General features: G+C 40.6%; 1 protein-coding gene across 1 annotated transcript in view; it reads left to right on the forward strand.

The window, feature by feature from the left end:
• The window catches only part of MYO3A (myosin IIIA), a 180,449-nt gene that overhangs the window by 75,600 nt on the left and 79,515 nt on the right, over positions 1-25,334 (forward strand). The window contains exons 10-16 of the mRNA XM_068545549.1: positions 3,050-3,149; positions 4,718-4,834; positions 6,061-6,165; positions 6,259-6,342; positions 10,537-10,739; positions 21,473-21,571; positions 21,683-21,797. Of these exons, the coding sequence (XP_068401650.1) occupies positions 3,050-3,149; positions 4,718-4,834; positions 6,061-6,165; positions 6,259-6,342; positions 10,537-10,739; positions 21,473-21,571; positions 21,683-21,797 (823 nt within the window). The remainder of the gene's footprint in view (positions 1-3,049; positions 3,150-4,717; positions 4,835-6,060; positions 6,166-6,258; positions 6,343-10,536; positions 10,740-21,472; positions 21,572-21,682; positions 21,798-25,334) is intronic.

Raw genomic sequence — 25,334 nt, forward strand, 5'->3', positions numbered from 1 at the left:
AAAGCAGTGTTCACATTATTAGATACAAGTCCTTAATCAGATATATTATTTGCAAATGTTTTCTGCCAGCCTGTGGCTTCACTTTTTATTCTCTTAACAGTGTCTTTTTTTTTTAATAGTTTTTTTTTTACTTTATGAATTTATTTATTTATTTTTGGCTGTGTTGGGTCTTCATCGCTGTGCGTGGGCTTTCTCTAGTTGCGGCGAGGGGGGCTACTCTTCGTTGTGGTGCACAGCCTTCTCACTGTGGTGGCTTCTCTTGTTGCAGAGCTGGGGCTCTAGGCGCGTGGGCTTCAGTAGTTGTGGCACATGTGCTCAGTAGTTGTGGCTTACGAACTCTAGAGTGCAGGCTCAGTAGTTGTGGTGCACGCACTTAGTTGCTCCGTGGCATGTGGGATCTTCCCGGACCAGGGCTCGAACCCATGTCCCCTGCATTGGCAGGAGGATTCTTAACCACTGCGCCACCAGGGAAGCCCAGAAGTTTTTCATTTTAATGAAGTCTACCTTATCACTTTTTTCTTTCATGGATGATGTTTTGGGTGTTGTGTCCATACACTCATTTCTACACCCAAGGTTATCTAGCATTTTTCTCCTATATTATCTTCTAGAAGTTTTATAGTTTTGTATCTTACATTTAGGCCTATGACTTATTTATTTATTTATTTTAACATCTTTATTGGAATATAATTGCTTTACAATGGTGTGTTAGTTTCTGCTTTATAACAAAGTGAATCAGCTATACATATACACATATCCCCATATCTCTTCCCTCTTGCGTCTCCCTCCCTCCCACCCTCCCTATCCCACCCCTCTCGGTGGTCACAAAGCACCGAGCTGATCTCCCTGTGCTATGCGGCTGCTTCCCACTAGCTATCTATTTTACATTTGGTAGTGTATATATGCTATGACTTATTTTAACTTAATTTTTGTGAAAATTTTGTAAGTTTAGTGTCTAGATTCTTTTTTTTTTTTTTTTTTCTGCACATGGATGTCCAACTATTCCAGCACCATCCTGAGGAACTTTACAGTCTAGTAAAGGGAGTAAGACCTGTACACAAGTGATTGACTGAAATGACTTAACTAAGATATTTGTCCAGAAGGATGTACAGAATTATGCTGAGGGGTTAAAACAGGTGGCATTTGAGGTAGACTGTGAAAAGTTTCATCACACAGATGGGACTGAGGAGGAAATTAAAAGATAAAGGACAAATCTTACGTATTTTTAAAATCTCACTCCGACTGCAGTGTTGAGAAGGATATCAGAGGCAAAGGCGGCAGCGGGGAGGCTGCTGTGGTGTGAGATGAACTGTAGTGGAGGTGATGGTGGTGAGAAGGGTTTGGTTCTGGATTGGATTTGATGAAGGAGCTGAGGGGATTTGTACATAGGTTGCAGGAGGGGTATGAGAAAAAGTCAGGAGCCAGGGGTCAGGCTGGCAAGCAGACGAGTGGATCACCATGGGCTGAGATGAGGGTCGTGGGCAGGAGCAGGTTTGGGACATGTTAAGTCAGCCACCTTCACATCCAAGTGAAGCGTCGAGCGAGCAGCTGGGTGCTTAGGTCTGGAGATGAGCGGAGCTGTCAGTGCACGAGTGGTATTTAAAGCGATGAAGTCAGGAAGTACATGTTGATAGAGAAGAAAATAGCTCTAAGGACCGAAGCTTGGGAGACTCAAAAATGTGACAGTAGGAAGATGAGGAGGAACCAGAAAAAGATACTGAGACGGAGATGCCAGTGAGGTAAGGAAGAGAATCAGGAGAAGGACATAAGGCACCAAGACAAACGTACTCAAGAAGAGTTTGTCAAGTGCTGCCAGTAGGTTAAGTAAAATGAGGACGTAGAATGGACCACTGGACTCAGCAATGTGAAGAAGGTCACTGCTGTCCTTAAAGGAAGCTGTTTCCGCGGAGTGTGATGACAGCCTGACTGACATGGGTTTTCTTAATGGGTGGAGTGAAATTGAAGAAGTTAAGTGTAGATAATTCTTTTGAGGATTTTTGCTATAAAGCAAGGAAATGGAACGGTAGATGGAGGAAACAAACTCAAGGACAGGTGGTTTGTTTGATTGTTTGTTTCTTTTGGGGAAGATGTGATAACAGTCGAGAGGGAGAAATGAGTGATACAGGAGAGAAAGAGGGACCCAGCAGGAGTGATATCCTTGAGTAAGTGAGAGAAGATGGAATCGAGCACACAAAACGGGATTGGCCATAGGCAGAGGGGGGACCATTATCAATAGTGACTTAATTCTGTAAGCAATGAGAAACCATTACAGTTTGGTGAGTAAGTGGCATGATTCTTATCATGCTTCGTAATCTGCGTATTCCTTCCCCTTTCACTAATGGACAGATTCAAATGCATAACAGTCTGCCCAAAAATAAACACTGAAAATGCAGTTATGCTCAAAATAGAGTGGATGATGATTTCATGTCCAGAAAAGTTGAAACAAACCCTTGTGTTTACCTCAGCAACTTCTTCAGACCTCATGTCAGATCAAGATCTTTACGCTGTTATTGAAATTGCTGAAATGTTTCACTTTGAAAATAAACTTCCTAGTACCTGAAATCAATTTTCTGCATACATTTTACCTTTTAAAAGTCCCCAGTGTGGCTTATTTTGTATTCCTCTTAAATTCTGCTGAATAATAATTTTTCAAATTATCATTTCTTGACTACCAGTGGGCTAACACTACCTCAGGCAAAACTGGAAATCTAATGAATGAAAGTTGCTCCAACTCACCACTTTGTAACAGATTAAATCACACATCGGAATTTAGAGGAAGCTTTAAAGAATATTATATATAAGGTAGTTCTTGATGGAAATAATGAGCTCTTTTTATCATCCATGAAGTAAGTTTGATGTGTTGCATTTTCCCAGTGAAGAGGGGAAGACAGATCAAATACATGAGGCTGTTTTCTGGTAAATTGTTATCGTTGAATTTAGCAAATCAGTTTCATAGATGTTTTTCAGTTTCTTAGTATCTAAATTCGACTTTTACTATGATTAGTAATAAGTTCTCAAATCAGAAAGGGTTTTCTTTTTTATTGCTCCTCAGGCATGAACGTCTTTACACCAAGAAAAGTAACTTCAGCAGATCTTTAATTTCCAACCTCAAGGATGTAGATGATTTAGCAACCCTAGAAGTTTTGGATGAGGTAAGAAACTCAGCTTAATTAAACTTAAACATTCTGTCTATTTAAAAAAAATTTATGGAAGTGGTTTGAGCAGGAGGCTCTTTGAATAGCATCTGTAGGTTTCATGCTTTCGTCATCTCTTAGCTTCCTAATCATCTTTCTTTCAGTCTTCAGTTTTACTGTGTGTAACTCCCATTTGCAGATCTCTCCAGCCTGGTGTCAACTTTTTCTTCTTTTTTATATTCAAATTACAAAAGTGCTAGTTCCCACAAGCTTGAGTTACTTAGGTCCAAGACCTCTTCTTCCCCTCAATTCTCCCCAGGAGTCTCAAAGGGGTGATTTGCTTCCTACATCACCATCTCAGTGGCAGGACCTAAAGCCTCGAAGATACCTTGAGAGCCTGTCTCTTACCATGGTCAGTGGACCCCTCGTAGGATCACAGAGCCCACCTTTTAGGGAAATGAATTCTGCTTGAAGCTTCTTATCCCAGTGACCTCAGAAATATTTCAGACATTTCTCATGAAGGTACCAGTCCAGGCCGGTAAATTATAGTCTCATCCTCTTTTTCCTCATCACCTTTTATGTCAGATAATCACATCATTAGAGAAATAATAAGGCTCCTTCTCAGTAAAAGGTTGGGATCACTACCCTGCCTGATCCACAGGCTTTTCTTTTTTTTAATACTTCTGATACATTCCTGAGCATTTTGCTTAAAAATGCAGCAAATCAGGAGGCATATTCTGAACCGAAGTAGTCATTTGGTAAATTTTGGGTTGCATAAACAACTCAAGTACTTCCTCAGAATAATCTTTCTTGAGAACATCAAACATCTTGTAATCAAATAGTGTTTGTAAGCCAGAGATTGCCAACACCTTTATGAATCTTTGTGTATCAGATTTTCCAATGATGTGAAACCCTAAGCTTGTGGATTATAAAGAAGGCTTTACTAATCATATTGCTGACCTATGTATTAAACACTGGGTTTGTTTGTTTCTGTTGTCTGTGTTTTATTTTTTTGTCTCTTTTTTGACCCAAGATCTTTTGGTCTTGTGTCATATACTATAAATGATGATGTCTGGCACTGTTAAAATTGATTCCATGTATTCATATGATTTATCAATCGTGGAAGTTACTTTTCTGTACTTTTTACTCTGCCTCAAAGCCAAACATTTAAGCAAAGGAACTAAGACATTCCACAGAGCCTTTGAGTAACCTTCATTTGGAATAAAATCATGTTCGCTATATCTTCTCTTCCCTTTTCTAGTGTTCTTTCTCTTTACTTCAACTACTGCATTTACTTACTTCCTTGAAAGCATTGTGTATATATAATCCCTGTAACATATAATATATTCTGTGGAAAACACAGGTAACAATGACATCCCTCTACAGCTCCTGAAAGAAAAGAAAATACCCATCAAGGGGAAGGATAGTTGCTGACCGGAGGTTACACTTCTTACTCTCAATAGATCTATTTCTTTCTGATCCTTCCTCCAGATTCCAGATGTTTTATTTCTTATCGTTTACTTTTAAAATGATAATTGACCATCAATGATTTTTAACAAAAAGAGATTATTTTTATTTTGTTATAGAATACAGTCTCAGAGCAACTTGAGAAGTGTTACTCCAGAGATCAGATTTACTTCTATGTGGGAGACATACTCATTGCTCTTAACCCTTTTCAGAGTCTGGGTCTTTATTCCACAGAGGTATGTGGTGTGGCTTGTACACATTTTCTTACTTTGTACAAAAATTTATGCTCTTCAGGTATTTAAATTAATTTAATTTAATTTTATCTAATCCTTTGAATAAACAGTTAAATAATTATTGTTAAAACGTAGAGATAGGAAAAAACAGAAGATGTATCGATCTGGATGCAGTTTGTGGTCTTTGTGTGAGATATGTTAATTACTTCTTGTCCTTGGTAATTGGTAACTGGTCCACACTAGATATCATATCAATAAACAGATGCCTAAAAAGTATAGACTTAATGTCTACCTCTGAACCAAGTATAGGAGAGTCAAAAGTAAAATTACATTGTATATATAGGTACTATAAACTTAATGGCTGTAAAACTCATCATTATGAGTTTAAAAATTCCTTCTGGTTAATTTCTTAATATCAGACAATATGTTTTATGAATATAAGCACATAATTATCCATTATTCACCCCTGATGTTTAAATATAGAATAGTGTTCTGGAGTTAAGCTAGGCTGTTTTTCATTTTCAATTGGATCCATACTCTTCTAGCTATTTGTGTACTCTAGAATATTATATTGTATTATAATATTATATTACTCTAGAATAATACTGTGCTTAATATAATTTTTTGTGTGAAAAGTATGTAATCCTCTCAGTCTCTACCATTTTAAGATTTACAAGAATAATGGCATATTTATGAACCTTGACCAAGTTTTAGAAGACCTGGGCTTTAGCACAAATTCTGCTATCAATTAACTGTGTGATCTTGGGCAAAGCAAATGAGAAAGTGTATGTTAAATGATATGAAAGGAAAAAAGTAGTGATCGTATGTCATACATTATTATATCCAAGGAATAGTCAACAAAATGATACCTGATTGTCTTATTTATAAAGTATCTGCTTATTTAAGGAAATCATAGTATTTTGAAACTTTAAGTTCTGCTTTGGAAGTGGTATGCACTTCCAAAAGAGTCTTCTTTTAAATACCACTGCCAAAGTGATGTCATATTATGTCATATCATTTTTCCCTGCTGTTTTATGTCAAATTTTATTTTATATAATTGTCCATGATTTGTGCATGTATGTGTGTATGTAATATGGATGTAATGTTTTGGTGGTATGAAGCTGTATTTTGATTCACCTTTTGCTTTAAAAATTAGTACTCTATCTGTAAATATATAGGGTTTAAAGAAAAACAAACCCCCTACAGCACATGTTCTTTTTAACCTTCAGCATTCCAAACTGTACATTGGAGCAAAGAGAACTGCCAATCCTCCTCACATTTTTGCCATGGCTGACTTAGGATACCAGTCTATGGTGACATATAATTCAGATCAGGTAAGGAGAGAATTCTCCTCTTAGTTTTCTCGTGTGTCAGCTGCATTTTGTGAGGATCAAGTCTTCTCACAGTTTCCTTTTCTCACTGTGCAGTGCATTGTTATTTCCGGGGAAAGTGGTGCTGGAAAGACGGAAAGTGCTCATCTCCTAGTTCAGCAGCTGACAGTACTTGGAAAGGTATCATTTAATTTTTCTCTGTCCTAGCAGAAATATTTGTTATACTTCAGAATTTAATGTAACTGATTAGGTTAATATTTACGAATTTCCACATTTAATAATGCACAGAAATTAGAACACACTTGCTGTCCTTTGTGAGTTTAAAATATAACAATATAAAGAGCATATGTTTTGTTTTAAGCAAATTCTAACTTTTCTCACTCTTAGTAGGCAAGGCTTTCTAGAGGTGATTTTCTCTCTTTTTTGCCCTAACGTATTCGCTGAATGCTTTCCTTACTTCCTCTTCCTTTGTTACCAGCAAGATAAAGGGGAGTCAATATACAAAAATTAATTATATTTAGATATTATATACATACTAACAATGATCGGTTTAAACTTAAATGTATCATTTATATTAGCACCATAAAACATGAACTATTGAAATCTAGATCTTACAAAACATGTGCAAGATTTGTATGCTGAAAAATAGAAAAAGTTGATAAAAGAAATCAAAGAAGACCTGAATAATAGGAGAGATATGACATGTTCATGGATTAAAAGACTCAATATTATTAAGATGTCAGTCCTCCACAGATTGATCTGTAGATTCAATGTGGTTTACAGTAAAAATCCCAGCAGGCTTTTATTTTTTAGAAACTGACAAACTGTATCAAAAATGTATATGGAAAGGCAAAGGAACTGTCATAATCAGTTTTTAAAAAGAACAAAATTGGAGGATTAATAAATACTACCTGATTTCAAGACTCGCTATAAAAGCTTTGATAGTCAAGACAGTGTGTTATTAAAGAAAAGATGGTATACAGATCAATGGAATAGAATAAAGAATCTGCACATATATGATTTATTGATTTTCAGCAAAGGTGCAAGGTCAATTAATGATAGTCTTTTAACAAATGGTGCTGGAATATGTGCATACAAAATGACTGAACCTTACTCTAGACCGCACATGCTATAAAAAATTAACTTCAAATGGATCATAGACCTAAAGATTAAACCAAAAACTATAAAATTTGTAGAAGAAAATTAAGTCAGTTAACTTTGTTCTTTGTCATTTTGGGTCAGGCAAAGAGCTGTTAGATGCAACATAAAAAGCATAATCCATAAAGGGAAAAGTTTGATTTCACCAAAATTAAGAACATTCTGTTCTCTGAATGATACTGTTAAGAAAATGAAAACACAAGCTACAGACTCAGAGACACTATTTGCAAGTCACATATCTAATAAAAGGCTTGTATCCAGAAGATATATTTTTTAAAACTCTTAAAATTCCATAATAAGAAATCAAATAACAATTTAAAAATGAACAAAAAAATTGACTAGCCATTTCAACAAAGATGATATGTAAATGGCAGAAAAAGCAAATGAAAATATGATGTTCAACACCAGTAGTCATTAGGGAAATGCAAATTAAAACCACAGTGAGACACCATTACATACCCATTAAAATGGCTAAATTTTTTTTTAAAACCTGACAATGCTAAGTGCTGACAAGAACATAGAGGAACTGGATGAAACTCTCGTGTATTGCTGATGAGAATGCGAAACGGTACAGCCTCTTTGGAAAACAGCTCAGAAGTTTCTTAGAAAGTCTAACCATACTTATCATACAACCCAGCAATCCTACTCCTAGGTATTTGTTCAAGTGAAATGAAAACCCATGTTCATACAAAAAAGCTACAGACAAATAATTTATAGCAGCTTTGTTCATAATCTCCAGAGAGTGGAAACAACAGAACTAGGAAATGAATAAACAAACTATGGTACATCCATGTCATGGAATATTACTCAGCAATAAAAAAAGAATGAACACTGATACAAACAATGAAGCTCACTGGATGAGATTTGGATAAATCTCAAATGCATTAGGCTAAGTCAGAGAAGCAGATTAAGAAGACTACATGTATGGTTCACTTGCTGTGTCATTCTTGCAGATTTAAAACCGTAGGCACAAAAACAAATCAGGGATTTTCGGTGGCTGAGAGTGGAGGGAAGGGTTGCAAAGAGTAATGAGACAATTTTGGGGGTGATGGGATTGTTCTGTGTGTGGACTATAGTGGGAGATTTATGGTCGCATATGTTTGTAAAAACTTTCAGAACTATATAAAGGATGAATTTCACTCTATGAAATTTTACCTTAATTTTAAAAAATGGGATGTTGAGGATAGAGACTTGGTTTGATTTTCCAAGTAGAGTCCTTGAAATAAGATAAATCAAGAATAATGTGTTCTCATTAGGCTAATGGCTAAAAAAAAAAACATTGTGTACAACTTATCCCTGCGAAAATGTTTATAGTGATTTGCATAGTTAAAAGTAGAGTCAACTTAAAATTTTTGCCGTCACAGTGATTATAGGAATCTTGTGCTACAAAGCACTGTGGGTACAAGGCCAGACCCAACCACTGTATAAAAGGGTGCCTCATGGTGTCAAAACAGCTGCTTAATTGAGTCTAATTCATTGTCAAAATAATGTGTCGAAAGAATTTCATGTTCCTGTTAAAAATCAATTGACTGGTTATATGTTTTCCATCATGGGTGTGGGTATGGAATAGAAATATAGTAGTAACCAGGCCTGTGACCCCTCAGAACTGGAAGAGCCAGGAGAGGCCAGGAAGGGGGGCCTACCTCAGGGCTGTCATCTCAATCCCTTCCCCATCCCCTTGCCCATCTACTTCCCTCTCCTTACTTCTGGGATAAGCATCACTCTACAAGCTTTTAAGTTCACTGAAATAAATGTCATTTTGGAGAGAGTTGGGATGGTGTGGCACAGCATACCCTCCTGGCGTGGAAGAGTTGAACACCTGAATTAATTTACTCAGGGGCCTTCCGCAAGGGCCTTTGCTATTCTTTCTTGATTTGTGAAGTCGATAGAGGCTCTCGTCAATAACGGATTAACTCGTATGAATGTTGTTTTGTGGATGTCAGCACATCTAATGTTTATTTAATATCTTTATTTTGTGCTAGATCTAAAAATGTGACTTGATATTAATTGGAGATGGTGGTATAAAAACAAAAGAATTCTACCCTTATCGGGACTGAGTGTGTCTTTTAGTTATCTCCTTGATAAAGATTTAGCAGATGCAAAAATGGTATGTTTGGTGGATGGAATTTACCTTTGTAATACACAGTCTTCAAAACCTTACGTAGCAGGGCACTGCTACCTAATACAGGTGGTTGATGTTTTCTCACCTTTTTCATGAGTGCAAGGCCAGCCCCAAACAACATTTAAAAAGAGTCAAGTTTATCCCAATTCTTGCTCCTCTCTTCTCTCGCCCTTTATTGCCTCTTTTAGAGGATATCCAAAATCCTTATATGCCCCCCAAACCGCACTGTGAATGCCCCCTCAGCCCACCCAAATTCTAATGTAGCTCATGTTCCAGAAATACCTGCTGCTTCTCTCCCTTACATAAACATTTCCGTACCTCTAACACAGCTGACTTCAGCAAGGTATTACACTGAAAATAATCCACTTGATCCATTTCTACTAAGATGTGAATGACTGATACCTCCTTAAACCTCTAAGAGGGGGGATGCCTTCTAAAAGAGGTTGGTTGTTAACCGAAATAAATTTCTGGTGGAATTTCGGGTAAAGTGGTAAAGAAAAAAAACCCACCATGATGCTTGTTTTGGGGAAGGAAAATGTGAGATGGTGTAGGAGAAAATAGAGGGCCAGCCACGTAGGCCTGCTGGCCTGGACCAGGGATCCACATCTCCCTTCCACACACCCGAGCTGTTCTTGATTTTCACGATTATTCCCTCTCCTCTACTTCTGAGTTCACACGTTGCCTTTACTCCTCTAGTTGCAGGTTTGACAGCTTCCATGGAAGCAAGGGAAGTTGGTCCACAGCTTTGGGGATCATGTGGATGTGGACCCATGTAGGTAGAGGAGGAATAACAAAGTTTGAGATGTATCTCAGTATGCGTAGACTGCTTATAAATTGTGTTTGTAAATCAGGAACTTAACAGCACTGTATTTGAATAGAAAAAGTGTAAAGGATCTCTTCGCCCCTCTAAGAAAGGAAGTGAGTGAATGCACCAGCAGGAGGGGGAAAATATACTAGGTTGTAACTTCTGGCAACAAACCAAGAAGATGCACTTGTATGTTTACATCTACATAAAGTGCTTATCAAAGAAGAGACATTCCATTCTATACAAAAGTAATTTTTTACATTTTTTTATATCTTGACATTTTCTCTAGGCTAATAACAAAACCCTGCAAGAGAAGATTTTACAAGTGAATAATTTGGTGGAAGCCTTTGGCAATGCCTGCACTATTATAAATGACAATTCCAGCCGATTTGGAAAATACTTAGAAATGAAATTTACCCCTTCTGGGGCTGTCGTGGGAGCACAGATTTCTGAATACCTTCTGGAGAAATCCCGAGTTATCCACCAAGCCATGTAAGTTCATGTCACATATTTCCTATTTTCTGGGAAACGTAAGCAAAGATGATGCTTTTGTTTTAATAATAAAATGTCTTACTCATTTTACAAAATTTCAACAGAATTTTATTGATCATCTACTATGTGTGAGGCATTTACTGTTGGAAGCAGAGATGCTTCAGCAATGTCTTACTCTCTCATATGTTACATCCAGTAAAGGAGTTAATAAATAACCTAAAGTTTATGAAAACAGATAGAAAGCCTCAGCCCATCATAGAGGTACTAACAGGATAACTTAGAGTAATTTCTGAAGTAGGAGAGAATATACTTCTCTACACAAAACAAGTATGAAATTTAATTAGAAATAACAGTCATTTTTTTTCTTTTAAGTGCTGGTATATATAAATAGATCTTTGTGTTGATTCTGTGCTTCCCAATGTTTACACACAAGGGACCAAAAAACAAACAAAAAAAGGATTCAGGAAGGGGCTTTATTGTAGTGTTCTTTTTCCTGCCTGCTGATTTAAGCCACCAACACCATATTCTGGAATGTTTAGGTTGAGTGAGTTCCTTTTGGCAGTTTGTAGCTGAATGACAAAATTTTTCTCCTGTCCTCATGATTCCAAAACATCTTTGTTTGTTGTTCTTATGAAAAAACTAATCACAACATGGAATTTGTACCCTGGTCTTTATATTATTTTTTTAAAAGTTGTGGCAATTTAGAGTCTTCCATTTTTCTTATGTTGGTTTTATGCCAAACATATCTACATAATTGTAGTTATGTGTTGTACATTAAATTCTCAGGAACATAAGCTTCCTTTATGTACAAGTACATTAGTATTTAATTATAAGTGCCTTCAAATTTGCTATCATTCAGTTTATGATAAATTGTGAATATAAGTTGCTTGGAGCCAACCTCTGAGCTCAGCCTTTGATGTAGAAAATTATCCTTTGGTCTTCAGTTCCAAAAATGTCAGGCATGATTTTTAGGCAAATATGGCTTTGAATTGTGGCTCCCCGACATGTGGTCCACCTTGGGTAAGATATTTAAACCTTAAAGACCCTTATAGGATCTTGTTTCTGCAACCTACTGTGTGTTAGAATTTGAAATGCTTAACCTCACTGCACCTCAGTTTTTCATTTCTAAAAAGGAGAGAGCAGTGGTACCTACCTATTAAGATCATGCCTGTAAAGTATTTAGTGCAATGAAGAGCACATAGAAAGAACCCCATGAAGTTTAAGCCCTTATTAGCAGTAGTAGTGTTGATAGTTGTGTGAAGATTAGAAATAATATCTCGCGCAGTACATGGGACACTGAAAATGTCAGTAAACAGCAGCTCCTGTTATCAAGGTGTGCTGGGGCCCAGAACTTAGTGGCCATGCATGTTAGTGCCTTTGCCACCCATACCTGGAGGAACCTCCAGGTCTTATGCAAGTGTGGAGACTTAACTGGTTCTCAGAACAATCTGTCCTGCTCTCAAAACTGTGTAAGACTCTGTCCTTCAGGTCTTTGGGGAATGTCCACTTAAGACGCTGAATTATTGGGATTTAGATGGGGCCGCCATGTTGCACAGTGTCAAGGGCACCATCGCAGCGGGTTGCCTGGAGTCGTGTGCTGCAGCGCCATCCACGTAGAGTACGATGTGAGCAGCTACACAGTGAGGCTCTGGATTTGAAACCATACAAATAATCTCGTTCACGCTTATTGAACTATTGCACCGTGTGGTCCAGGAAATAGCACAATAGGACCATATTGTAGGCATACCATTAAGAAAGTAAGCTTATTTTCAGCTGGCCTAAAGGATTATTGTTTTACAACATTGTTTATTGGGGAAAAGTATTCCAATTTACAATCAGGGTGAAATATATCTCAGTTATAATTCAAGCACATCTGCCTTATAATTCTTCCATGTTTCCAGGTTTTTTTACATCTGTTTTTTTATTTTACTTAATTTGAATTGGCATTGTTAAATTCTAGAGAAGCTTTTTTAATGATCTTTAAAAATGAAAGTATCAGTGATATAATAGAAGAATTCTTAGTAGGTCCTTTTTAAAATGATAAATATAAATGTACCCTGTCATTCAGGAACTGGAAGGAAAGAACCAGTTCAGAGGGTTTAACTGAGAGGACTGTTTACAGAGGTAGAGGGCATTGAAGAACCAAGAATAAATGGTGAGATACCCACAGATGAACAGCATTGAGAAATCATTCCTACCGCTGGGTCTGAAGGGCAGAAGGAGGGACCACACTGCAGAGCCTGGTGAGAAGTAGGGCTGTGGAGGACAGCTGCCTGTCGGGAGCTGCTGCCTAAAGGAATATGGTCGTCCCTTTGTATCTGCGAGGGATTGGTTCCAGAGCCCTCTGCCGTATCCGCAGATGCCGAGTCAGCCCTCTGTGTCCGTAGGTTCCACATCCACAGATCCGGTTGGTTGAATCCGTGGATGCAGAACCCGTGGATATTGAGGGACAACTGTACAGCTACTGGGAGAAAGAGAGCAAGTGAGAGGAGGAAAACCTCGACCTCTTCTCCCTCCTTCCAGCCTCCTACCTGTGCTCCCTGTTGGCTGAACCCAGCTGGAAGCCAGAGAGCAAGGGAGCCCAGGAACCCCAGTCTGTAGAGGTTAGATTTGGGGGTCACAGAGCAAGGCAAAGAAGAGTGAAGAATGGATCTGAGGTGGCAGAGAAGGATCAGAGTAGACAATTTTTTAAAGGAACTTACCCTTTCTTTGAATGGAATAAATTCTTTTCTTCTCTTTTTTTTTTTTTTTTCTTTTTTTTTAAAATTTATTTATTTATGGCTGTGTTGGGTCTTCATTTCTGTGCGAGGGCTTTCTCTAGTTGTGGCAAGTGGGGGCCACTCTTCATCGCGGTGCGCAGGCCTTTCACTGTCGTGGCCTCTCTTATTGCGGAGCACAAGCTCCAGATGCGCAGGCTCAGTAGTTGTGGCTCATGGGCCTAGTTGCTCCGCGGCATGTGGGATCTTCCCAGACCAGGGCTCGAACCCGTGTCCCCTGCATTGGCAGGCAGATTCTCAACCACTGCGCCACCAGGGAAGCCCCTTCTTCTCTTTTTGCCTCTACTCATGTCATCCTACCCCCATCTCTGACCACATTTAGTTGTATACTGATGGTATTTCTCATGTTGCTGCTGTCGTATAAGTTGTGACTTAAAGCCTTTCCTAAATGTAGATGATTTTAAAGAGGAAATTTTAAAAAGAGGCTACTCACTTCCAAGAAGAAAATGAGCATACAGAAGTCAATGCTAGAAAATGCTCATAAATATAAATGATTGCTGTTTCACTGCAGTTTTCTCCTGTTACTGCAATTTAGTTCAGCAAGCATTGCTTGCGTGTCTCTCACATGCCCAGCACTTTCCCAGACGCTGCAGGAGACATCAACCAAATGGCAGATGTGTGCTCTCTGCTGTGGAGAAAGAGAAAATATTATTTATGGATCAATTACTCTGTGTCAGGCACTGTGCTGGGCATTTTACCTCCATAATCTCTCTTAATTCCTTCAGCGATATGACAGGGCTTATTGTCTATTTTCTACAGGAGGAAACAGACCAAGAAAATTATAATAAGTTGCCTAATATCGAAAAGCTAATAAGTGACTGAATTGGGGTTTGAAGCTACGTCTCTCTTTTTGACTCCAGAGCCCACCATTCATTCATTCATCCACCCATGTGGCTCATATTTACTGAGTACCTACTAAGTGCCAGGAGCTGTTCTAGGCCCGGGAGCTATAGGGCCGTAAGACAGGATTCCCGTGTACAGCAGCGCGTGGTCTCCCGGGAGCCACGCATGTTTTCATCCGGAGCTTGCTGATGACCATCACCGGCTGGTTTCTGATCTTGCAGGAAAGTAGGCAATGAGTTCACCTGCGGAGAGTGAGCAGGCAGACGGCGAGGGTCGGGGGGATCCAGGAGACTGGATGTCCTGGAGGAGGGAGTCCTGGAGGAGGGAGTCCTAGAGGAGGGAGGTGTAACTAACCAGGACACGCTAGAAGCACTGTGTCGTGAGCACTTCACGGGGCCCTGTGAATGCAAGGCTGCGCCGCTGGCTTTGCACGCCTCACTGCAGGCCCCTTTGTGGAATATTCCAAGGTTTCACACGTGGGGTGAGTCGCACCCTTGTGAGGACTTTGCCGTAGATTTGAGGCGTTAGAGGCCTTGGCTGCACGGTGATCCCCAGGGTCCAGGGCACATGAGACAGCCTGGAGGGCCTTCCTGCGCATGGCTGAGTGGGACCCTGAGGAAGCATTAGAGGCTCCGCAGTAGGGGTGGGCCAGAGCCAGAGAATACAATGACCCTTGAACAGTGGGGGGTTGAGGGGCGCCGACCCCCATTGCCGTCAAAAATCTCCTTATTTACTTAGGCAAAAATCTGCTTTTGACTTTCCTCAGACTTAACTCCTAATAGCCTACTGTTAACCAGAGGCCTTACTGATAACCCAGTTAACACATATTTTGTATATTATATGCATTATATACTATATTCTCATCCTAAGTTAAGGTAGAGAAAAGAAAATGTTATTAAGAAAATTATAAGGAAGAGAAAATACAGTGAAAGTACTGTACTGTCTCTACTGATGCCGTAAGTTTATGTCGTCTGTTTACAAGAAGAATCATCTGTCGGTACCTACATCAGTATTGTCTTAGATGATCCAAAACACTGTAGGTGTTATACTAACACTAAACATCAAAAATGAAAAGATAATGTGAAGAAGAAATTCATATTTACTTACAGGGACGATTCGTGCATTGATAAGGAAGAAGCAGCGGTATGGTTGCCTTATGTCACCTGGTGTCATCCATACAATTGCTTCACCGTAGCCCAGCCGATACACTAATGAGTGAATCTTGTAAAAGTTTAAGGCATATTGCAGCCATATTCATCATACAGTAATGGAAACATTGGTACATGTTTTAGAAAACTACTTTGTGTTGATAGGCTGATACGCAGTTTCTCCATTTACGAGAGAGAGGCATTCTGTACAATAAAGTAATTCTTTGAAAGCAGAGTGATAAAAGAGTAAGAATAGTAGCGCATTGTTAATTTTATATTAACTGTCACTCCCCTTATGCCTGTAAAGGTAGGTTCTCCACTTTAAGTCTTGCACATGATATTCTACACACAATTTGAAAATAGTTATTGAAAAAATTTGCATATAAATGGACCCACACAGTTCAAATCCCTGTTGTACTATCTGGTGACTTGCTGAGCCCCTACATGTGTTCCCAGGCCATTCTGACCTGGGAACCACTAATCCCACAAGCATGTGTGGGATGCCATGGAAGATTCTCTGCCTTGAAGGATGTAGTTAAGGCAGAACATGAGATGGGTAATCTTTGGAGGTGTCTTCCTTTCCTGTTCCTTTAATTCTCTTAATTGTTTATCTACCAAAGGTCAGTATATTTCCTATAGCATCTCCAGGTCTTGTCAAATTACAGTCCTCAGTAAATGTAAGCTGATAATTAGAGGGAACACCACCGGTTACGCGTGTCTGCATATATGAGCCACTCCTTTAATTGTGCACTGCATCATTTAAGCATTAGAGGTGTGACACCTAGAGCAATCAATGTGATTTCATTAGAACAAAGCAAACTGAATTACATGCTGTGCCCGTCTTAGAGGAATTTTATTATTTTGTGGTGAGAAAAGACAAGAACTAAACTTTCTGTTCTGTTCTAACCTTGCTTGTGTACAACGCTCATGTTCATCGAAGTATTACTAGTGACTGCCACAAATAATGGCTGGGGGCGTAGAAGGTACAAACACAGCCAGCTCTAAAGGATGCCACCATCCTCACTTCAGCATCTGAGCCTGTGGACGCCCCTTTTCCTGAAATGCTCGCCTGTCTTTGCTTCCATGACTGGACTCTTCTCTGAGTTTTTCTTCTCTGACTTAGATTTATCCATCCGTTCCCAAAATGTATACTCATCAAAGATCTGTTCTTGGAGCGTTTCTCTTTTCTCTGTATATTCTCACACTTAGCAATTTCTTCTGACATCATGGCTCAGTGGATAGCTCTGTGTGATTGACAGCCAAAGATGTACCTCTTGCTGTCTCCCAAGTTCATGTGGTTTTTGTTTTGGCTGCATTGGGTCTTCGTTGCTGCGCTTCTCTAGTTGCGGCGAGCGGGGGCTACTCTTCCTTGTGGTGCGTGGGCTTCTCATTGTGGAGGCTTCTCTTGTTGCGGAGCACGGGCTCTAGGTGTGTGGGCTTCAGTAGTTGCGGCATGTGGGCTCAGTAGTTGTGGCTCGCGGGCTCTAGAGCACAGGCTCAGTAGTCGTGCTTAGTTGCTCCACGGCACGTGGGATCTTCCTGGACCAGGACTCGAACCAGTGTCCCCTGCATTGGCTGGCAGATTCTTAACCCCTGCGCCACCAGGAAAGTCCCCAAGTTCATGTTTTTCATTTCCAGCAACCTGGATATTTTGCTGTCATCTCGAATTCAACTGAATACAGGTACACCTTGGAGATATTGTAGGTTCAGTTCCAGCCCCCTGCAATAAGGTGAATATCACAATAAAGCAAGTCACATGAAGTTTTTGGTCTCCCAGTGCCTATAAAAGTTATGTCTACAATATATTGTAGTCTCTTACGTGTGCAGTAGCATTGCGTCTAAAAAAACAACGCACATACCTTAATTAAAAAATACTTTATTGTTAAAAAATGCTAGCCATCATCTGATCCTTCAGCGAGTTGTAATTTTTTGGCTGGTAGAGGGTCTTGCCCTGATGCTGATGGCTACTGACTGATCAGGACGGTGGCTGCTAAAGGCTGGGGTGACCGTGACAACTTCTTAAAAGGCAACGAGGTTTCCCTCATCGATTGACTCTTCCTTTCATGAATGATTCCTCTGTGACCTGCGATGGTGTTTGGTAGCATTGTACCCACAGTGGAACTTCTTTCAACATTGGAGTCAGTCTTCTCAAACCCTGCTGCTGCTTCATCAACTAAGTTTATGTCATATTCTCAGTTTTTTGTTGTCATTTCAACAGTCTTCTCAGCATCTTCACCAGGAGTAGATTCCACGTTAAGAAACCACTTTCTTTGCTCATCCGTAAGATGCAACCTTCAGCTGTCCAAGTTTTACCATGAGATTGTAGCAGTTCAGTCACATCTTCAGGCTCCACTTCTAATTCTAGTTTTCTTGCTATTTCTACCACATCTGCAGTTACTTCCCCCCATAAAGGCTTGAGCCACTCAAAGTCATCCATGAGGGTTGGAATCAACTTCTTCCAGACTCCTGTTAATGCTGATATTTTGAGCTCTTCCCATGGATCATGAATGTTCTTAATGGAATCTAGAATGGTGAATCCTTTCCAGAAGGTTTTCAATTGACTTTACCCAGATTCATCAAAGGAATCACTGTCTGTGGCAGCTATAGCCTTACAACATATATTTCTTAAATAATAAGACTTGAAAGTCAGAATTACTTCTTGATCCATGGGCTGCAGAATGGACGCTGTGTTAGCAAGCATGAAAAAACCGTTAATCTTGTTGTCCACCAGAGGTCTTGGGTGACTAGGTGCATTGTCCATGAACTATAATATTTTGGAAGGAACCTTCTTTCTGAGCAGTAGGTCTCAACAGTGGGCTTAAAATATTCAGGAAACCATGTTGTAAACAGATGTGCTGTCATCCAGGCTTTGTGTTCCATTTAGAGCAGGGGTCCCCAACCCCTGGGCTGTGGACCGGTACCAGTCCTGTTAGGAACTGGGCCGCACAGCAGGAAGTGAGCAGTGGGAGAGCGAGCGAAGCTTCATCTGCCGCTCCCCATGGCTTCCCATGGCTCCCCATGGCTCCCCATGTCTCCCCATCGCTCCCCATGGCTCCCCATGGCTCCCCGTCGCTCCCCGTCGCTCCCCATGGCTCCCCATGGCTCCCCGTCGCTCCCCGTCGCTCCCCATGGCTCCCCGTCACTCCCCATGGCTCCCCGTCGCTCCCCATCATTCCCCATCGCTCCCCATGGCTCCCCTTTGCTCCCCATGGCTCCCCATGGCTCCCCATCGCTCCCCATGGCTCCCCATGACTCCCCATGGCTCCCCATGGCTCCCCATCGCTCCCCATGACTCCCCATGGCTCCCCATGGCTCCCCGTCGCTCCCCATGGCTCCCCATCGCTCCCCATGGCTCCCCATGGCTCCCCGTCGCTCCCCATGGCTCCCCGTCGCTCCCCATCACTCCCCATGGCTCCCCGTCGCTCCCCATGGCTCCCCGTCGCTCCCCGTCGCTCCCCATGGCTCCCCGTCACTCCCCATGGCTCCCCGTCACTCCCCATGGCTCCCCGTCGCTCCCCGTCGCTCCCCATGGCTCCCCATGGCTCCCCATCTCTCCCCATGGCTCCCCGTCGCTCCCCATGGCTCCCCGTCGCTCCCCGTCGCTCCCCATGGCTCCCCGTCGCTCCCCATGGCTCCCCGTCACTCCCCATGGCTCCCCATCGCTCCCCGTCACTCCCCATGGCTCCCCATCGCTCCCCGTCGCTCCCCATGGCTCCCCATCGCTCCCCATCACTCCCCATGGCTCCCCATCGCTCGCATTACCGCCTGGACCATCTGCCCCACTCCGGTCCGTGGAAAAATTGTCTTCCATGAAACTGGTGCCTGGTGTCAAAAAGGTTGGGGACCGCTGATTTAGAGGTCACATGCAGAGTAGATTTAGCATAATTCTTAATGGCCCTAGGATTTGCAGAATGGTAAATGAACATTGTCTTTAGCTTAAAGTCACCAGCTGCATTAACCTCTAACAGGACAGTCAGCGTGTCCTTTGAAGCCAGGCATTGACTTCTCTTCTCTAGCTATGAAAGTCCTAGATGGCATCTTCTAATATAAGGCTATTTCGTCTACACTGAAAATCTGTTGTTTAGTGTAGCCACCTTCATTGATTGTCTTAGTTAGATATTCCGGATAACTTGCTGCAGCTTCTGCGTCAGCACTTGCTGCTTCACCTTGCATTGCTGTGTTATGGAGACGGCCCCTTTCCTTAGACCTCGTGAACCAACCTCTCCTAGCTTCAGACTCCTGCAGCTTCCTCACCGCTCTCAGTCTTTACAAAATTGAAGAGAGTTAGGGCCTTGCTCTGGATTAGGCTTTGGCTTAGGGGAATATTGTGGCTGGTTTGATCTTCTGTCCAGATCACTAAAACTTTCTTCATAACACCAATAAGCCTGTTTTGCTTTCTCACCATTCACTGGAGTAGCACTTTTAATTTCCTTCAAGGGCTTTTCTTTTGCATTCACAACTTGGCTGACTGTTTGTTGCAAGAGGCCTAGCTTTCAGCCTATCTCAGCTTTTGACATGCCTTCCTCACTAAGCTTAATCTTGTCTAGATTTTGATTTAAAGTGAGAGACGTGCAACTCTTCCTTTCACTTGAACACTTAGAGGCCATTGTAGGGTTGTTAATTGGCCTAATTTCAATATTGTCATGTCTCAGGGAAGAGAAGAGGGAGAGAGATGGGGAAACAGCCGGTTGGTAGAGCAGTCAGAACACACACAGCATTTACTTATTAAGTTCACTGTCTATATAAGATTGTCCGTAGAGCGTGAGGTTCCTGGCTCCCCAAACTAATCACAACAGTAACATCAAAATCACTGATCACAGATCACCGTGACAAATGTCATAATAATGAAAAAGCTTGAAATATTGTGAGAATTACCACAGAGATGCGAAGTGAGTCATTGCTGTTGGAAAAATGGTACCAATAGACTTGCTTGATACAGCGTCCCTACAGACTTTCAATTTGTAAATATTGCAGCATCTGTGAAGCACAGTAAAGCCAAGTGCAGTAAAATGAGGTATACCTGTACTCATTGTCCAAAACCCGTTTTCTTACCTTGGTCCCTATTTTTTGGAAGGGCACCATCTTCCCTAAGATGGAAGAAGGAAAAGGGAGACTGAAACTGTAAGCCAGGAGAGAACTTCCTGATCTTGGAGAGGAAGTGGGGTCCATCTCAGATCTCTCCAGAGCAAAAGGAAGACAAGGGAAGGAGAAGCAGGGGTCCCTGGGGTCCTAGTATCAATAGTATGTTGTTGAACTTCCTGAAACAGAGACTCACTTTGCTGTGACCCACGCTCCTTAACTGTACTCTTCCAGTGTCTTGGAAAGGCTGTTTACATGTAGAACCACAGAGTCATGGAACTTGAGATTCATAAGGAACAGGTTTCTCATGCAAGTGAGAAAACTGAGCCCCAGAAGGACAGTGTAACGAGGTGGTTAAAGACGTGGGCTTTGGAGTCAAACAGCCCTGGTTAAATCCAGTTTGGCCATCAACTTTGTGACCTGAGGGTGAGATTAGTGTCCCCTCTAAGCTTCAGTTCCCTTGTACGTGAAATGAGAGGGTCATGGCAGGTAAATGAGATACTGCAGCACCCACCACCGCCTGGCATGCTCTAGTTATTATTACTTTGTTTCTTTTTCTGTTGGCTCCTGCTGGCATGGAAATGCCAAGAAGTCAGGGCGTTTTGACTGCTTGCTCCAGCTATATTCCCCGTGCCTAGAACAATGCCTGGCGGACACGCAGATATCCGCTGAATGACTCAGACAGGTGCTTAGCAGAGTGTGCAATCCGCTGACAGTGGTGGTCGAAAAGAGCGACGGGTCGCAACCACAGAGGGCCAGAACCCAGTGTTCTGGGAAGTGCTTGGTGGCGCTTACAGGCGTTCTGGTAATTATATTGCCAAGAAACTTTAGCGATGAATAGATGTTCTTACTAACCACCTTCCTGAAAATGGCTTGTTTTTTTCAGTGGAGAAAAAAATTTTCATATTTTTTACTACATCTATGCTGGTTTAGCTGAAAAGAAGAAACTAGCCCATTACAAATTGCCGGAAAATAAGCCTCCCAGGTAACCCAGCAGCTTGAACTTTTGTAAATAATGCTTCTACTTTTCACTTAATCACTCATTTCACTTAATTTCAGATTTTTACCTGTCCTTTCTTTTTTTTTTTTTTTCCAGATACCTGCAAAATGACCACATCAGAACAGTACAGGACGTGTTGAATAATAGTTTCTATAAATCCCAATATGAATTAATTGAGCAGTGTTTCAAAGTCATCGGTTTTACAATGGAGGTGAGCATGGAAGACATTTGAACCTCTTTAGGAAGTGTCTTTTTGTCCTCACTGATGGTAAGAGTTAGCATTTATTGAGTGGTCCATATGTCAGATATTGTGCTAAGTGCTTTACATGGATAATTTTTAAATTACTGAAACGACCTTATGAAATAACTAGAATTATAATTTTTACTTTATACATGAGGAAACATGGCCTTGAGATACAACTGAATTTCGTTCTATTCTTAATCTTCTATTTTACTTATATTTGCATCTCCCACATATATATAAAATTTTATGTAAATGCATAAATGTGATCATGTCACACATTCTTTTTTAGTGCAGTTTTCTTTTTCTAACAACTTTATTAAGATATAATTCACATACTGTACAAATCAGCCATTTAAAAGTGTACATTTTAATGACTTTTAATACAGTCACTGAGGTGTGCATCCTTCCCCATAATCACTTTGAGAATATTTTCATGTTCTAAATTTTTCACTCCAAACGAAACCTGCTAGTGATTAGCAGTTCCTCCTCATTCCCATCCCACCTCTGCTTCTATCACTGTAGATCTGTTTATTCTGGACATTTCGCATGAATTGAGTGATGCAATATGTCACCCTTTGTGACCAGCTTCTCTCATTTGACATAATGTTTTCAAGGTCCATCCATGTTGTGGCATGTGTCAGTACTTCATTTCTTTTTATTGAGGAATAATATTCCATTGTATGGCTATACCTCATGTTATTTGTCCATTCATCATGTGATGGGCATTTGGATTGTTTCCACTTTTCGGTCATTATCAATAATGCTGCTGTGATCATCCGTGTCTGAGTTTTTGTGTGACATGAGTTTTCACTTCTCTTTAGGATATACCAAGGGTGGAAGAGCCAGGTCATAGAGTAACACTATGTTTAACCTTTTGAGGAACTACTAGACTGTGTTCCAAAGCAGCCACACTATTTTACATTCCAACTGGCAGCGTATAAAGGTTCTGATTTCTCTCCATCTTCCCCAGCACTTATTATTATCTGTTTATAGCCATTCTAGTGGGTGTGATGTGGTGTGTCACTGTGGTTTTGGTTTGCATTTCCCTAAAGGCTTATGATGCTGAACTTCTTTTCATGTACTTATCTTTTCATGTAATTTATCATTTACATATCTTCTTTGAAGAAACATCTGTTCAGATTCTTTGCCAATTTTTTAATTAGGTTGTCTTTTTATTATTGAGTTGTAAGAATTCTTTGTATTGTAGATACAAGTGTCGTATGATTTGCAAAAATTTTCTCTCTTTTGTTGTCTTTTTACTTTTTTGATGGCATCCTTTGAAGCCACATTATCTGTATTATTGATTTCATTTTTAAAATATTTTTATTAACATATTAATTTGGTTTCTTGTGTTGTTCTTTTTCTTAAGGAGAATACTTGGTTCCTCTGTTTCTTCATTTTCCTTATTTAATAATGAAGGTATTTAAGGCTATAAATTTATCCCTGAGTAATAAAGATTTCTTTCTTTGTCCTAGGTTGTTTTTTTAATTTTTATAACGAAGTGTCTTGTTTACTAGGGATTCCTGAAGGTTTTTAGAGAAGCTTTCAGACTCTGCTCTTAGTAGTTTACTGTTTGCTGTGTTGATTCAGTCCTACGATAAAAAGAACACTTCACTCGGAACATGAATCAGGCTTTTAGATGAACTCTTGCAGGAAAGTAATGTGCAATTTGTTGGATTTTAATTTCATTTTCATAAATGATACTCCTGCAACTTGAAACTGTTAGTGTGTCTGCTTAAGAAGTTTACTGAAATTTCTTGGGTTATCAAATCTCTACTAAGAGCCTGAGCTAAAAATAATACCTGATTCTTCTCCAAAAGTTTGGAAAATTTTATCAGTAGGATGTAAAATGTAGAGATGCTGATAAAAGTGAAACTTGACAAGAATCATTCAAATTATGTGCAGTGAGGTTATTGAATCTAATTTTGTAGCGTGTTTTTCAGGCACTGTTGCCTCCCTTCTAAAATGGAAGGCTGTCAGCGGTAACCTTTTGTCCATTTGATGCATTTGCTCACCAGAAAGTAATACTTCTAAAGCTGTACCTGTTCTCAGAATAGAGAAAAGTTTGCTGCTAAGTGCATTTTCTCCAAATACGGATCCTCTGCTGTTGACAGCTCTGACGACGGGTGGTCTCCCGGTCTTGACTTCTCTTTGAAAGTCTTTGACTTCACCTTGGGTGTCCTTGCTGCAGGCCTGAGGGGAAGTATTCTTAAGACCTTGACCTTAGGGAATGAGGTGTGATCTCTGCCAGCTGGGTGAGGTTGGAGAAGCAGGACAGATGAATGACTTTTTTTTTGCCTTGAAATTAGGACCTTCAGGAGAGGTTTAAGTAAACCAGGGTAATCTTTGTCCATCAGGAAACATTTCAACTTTTAGAATTAATTTTTCTGGTGTGGGCTTTCTCCGTAGCCAAGAGGAATTCAGATTTGATGGAGAGGCTCCCTACCTGGCTGCCTTTACAGCCCCAGAATTTAGGACTCTAAATTCTTGAGTTCTGAATAAGCTTTGCTACTAAGTTTCTAGATGTATGAACTGGTTGTGGGGAGGGGTGGGTGAGAGCTGTAGGAGCCATAGGGGACCTGGCAGGCTGCTCTCAGGACCAACTGAAACAAAATAACTCCTCTGGGGACCAGAGAAGAATTATTACCATGACTTTCCAGTTTTTGCCAGAAGGCGGACAATTATATGGACCAGAGAGAGAAGCATTACTGTAGACTCATGGGCAAGCCAGGGTTGAATGCATCCTTAGGCAAATACTCTACTCACAGGAAGTCTTGAGGTAAAGTTGAGTAACTTTTTGATTTAGAAGTAGAGGCTCCAGCTTGACCATCTTTATTTCTGAATGATGCATTCTTTCCGTAGATTCATGGACCCTGGCTGGAACTTTGGCTGTCCACTCTATAAACTGCAGCTCAAATCAGGAAACTCAGTGGTTCTGTGGTCTCTAGGCAGAAAGGAGATGATTCGGACCTTCTTTCTGTTGATGCATTAAATAGCTTTAGGCTGTAAAATGGAAAAAAAGAATCCATTGTTTGTTAAGATTTCTGAGGGTTTTTAGGGAAGCTTGCAGACTTTGCTCTTAGCTGTAATACATTACTATGAAGAACTTTCTGCAGGTGAGACAAATGCATGGTTCTTAAAGGGCCAGTATACAAATCTTATTCCCCTACTGCACTCTCACAAAAGAAAAAGAAGAAGAAAAAGAGGAGGAGGGGGAGGAGGAGGAGAAGAACAAGAAGTGGCAGCAGCAGCAAAGGTTGGCGGGCGACTGGATTGATGTATGAGGACAGGACAGTTTGCTGGGTCAGTAAAAGCCTTTGCTGGAGAGTTGGGAGAAAAATGATGAGGACAGGAGTTGAACAACTGAGAGAGTACTCAGCTTATAGAACTTACTGTGGATATCTCATGTGAAGAGTGGAGTGGTATGTGCTCTTTTTTTAGCCATGAGGTCTGGGTGGCGGACATCATATGACACTGAAAACTGCTGTCAACCTTACCTGGCTA

This window comes from Eschrichtius robustus, chromosome 1, assembly GCF_028021215.1.
Source record: "Eschrichtius robustus isolate mEscRob2 chromosome 1, mEscRob2.pri, whole genome shotgun sequence".
In the NCBI taxonomy this organism is placed as follows: domain Eukaryota; kingdom Metazoa; phylum Chordata; class Mammalia; order Artiodactyla; family Eschrichtiidae; genus Eschrichtius; species Eschrichtius robustus.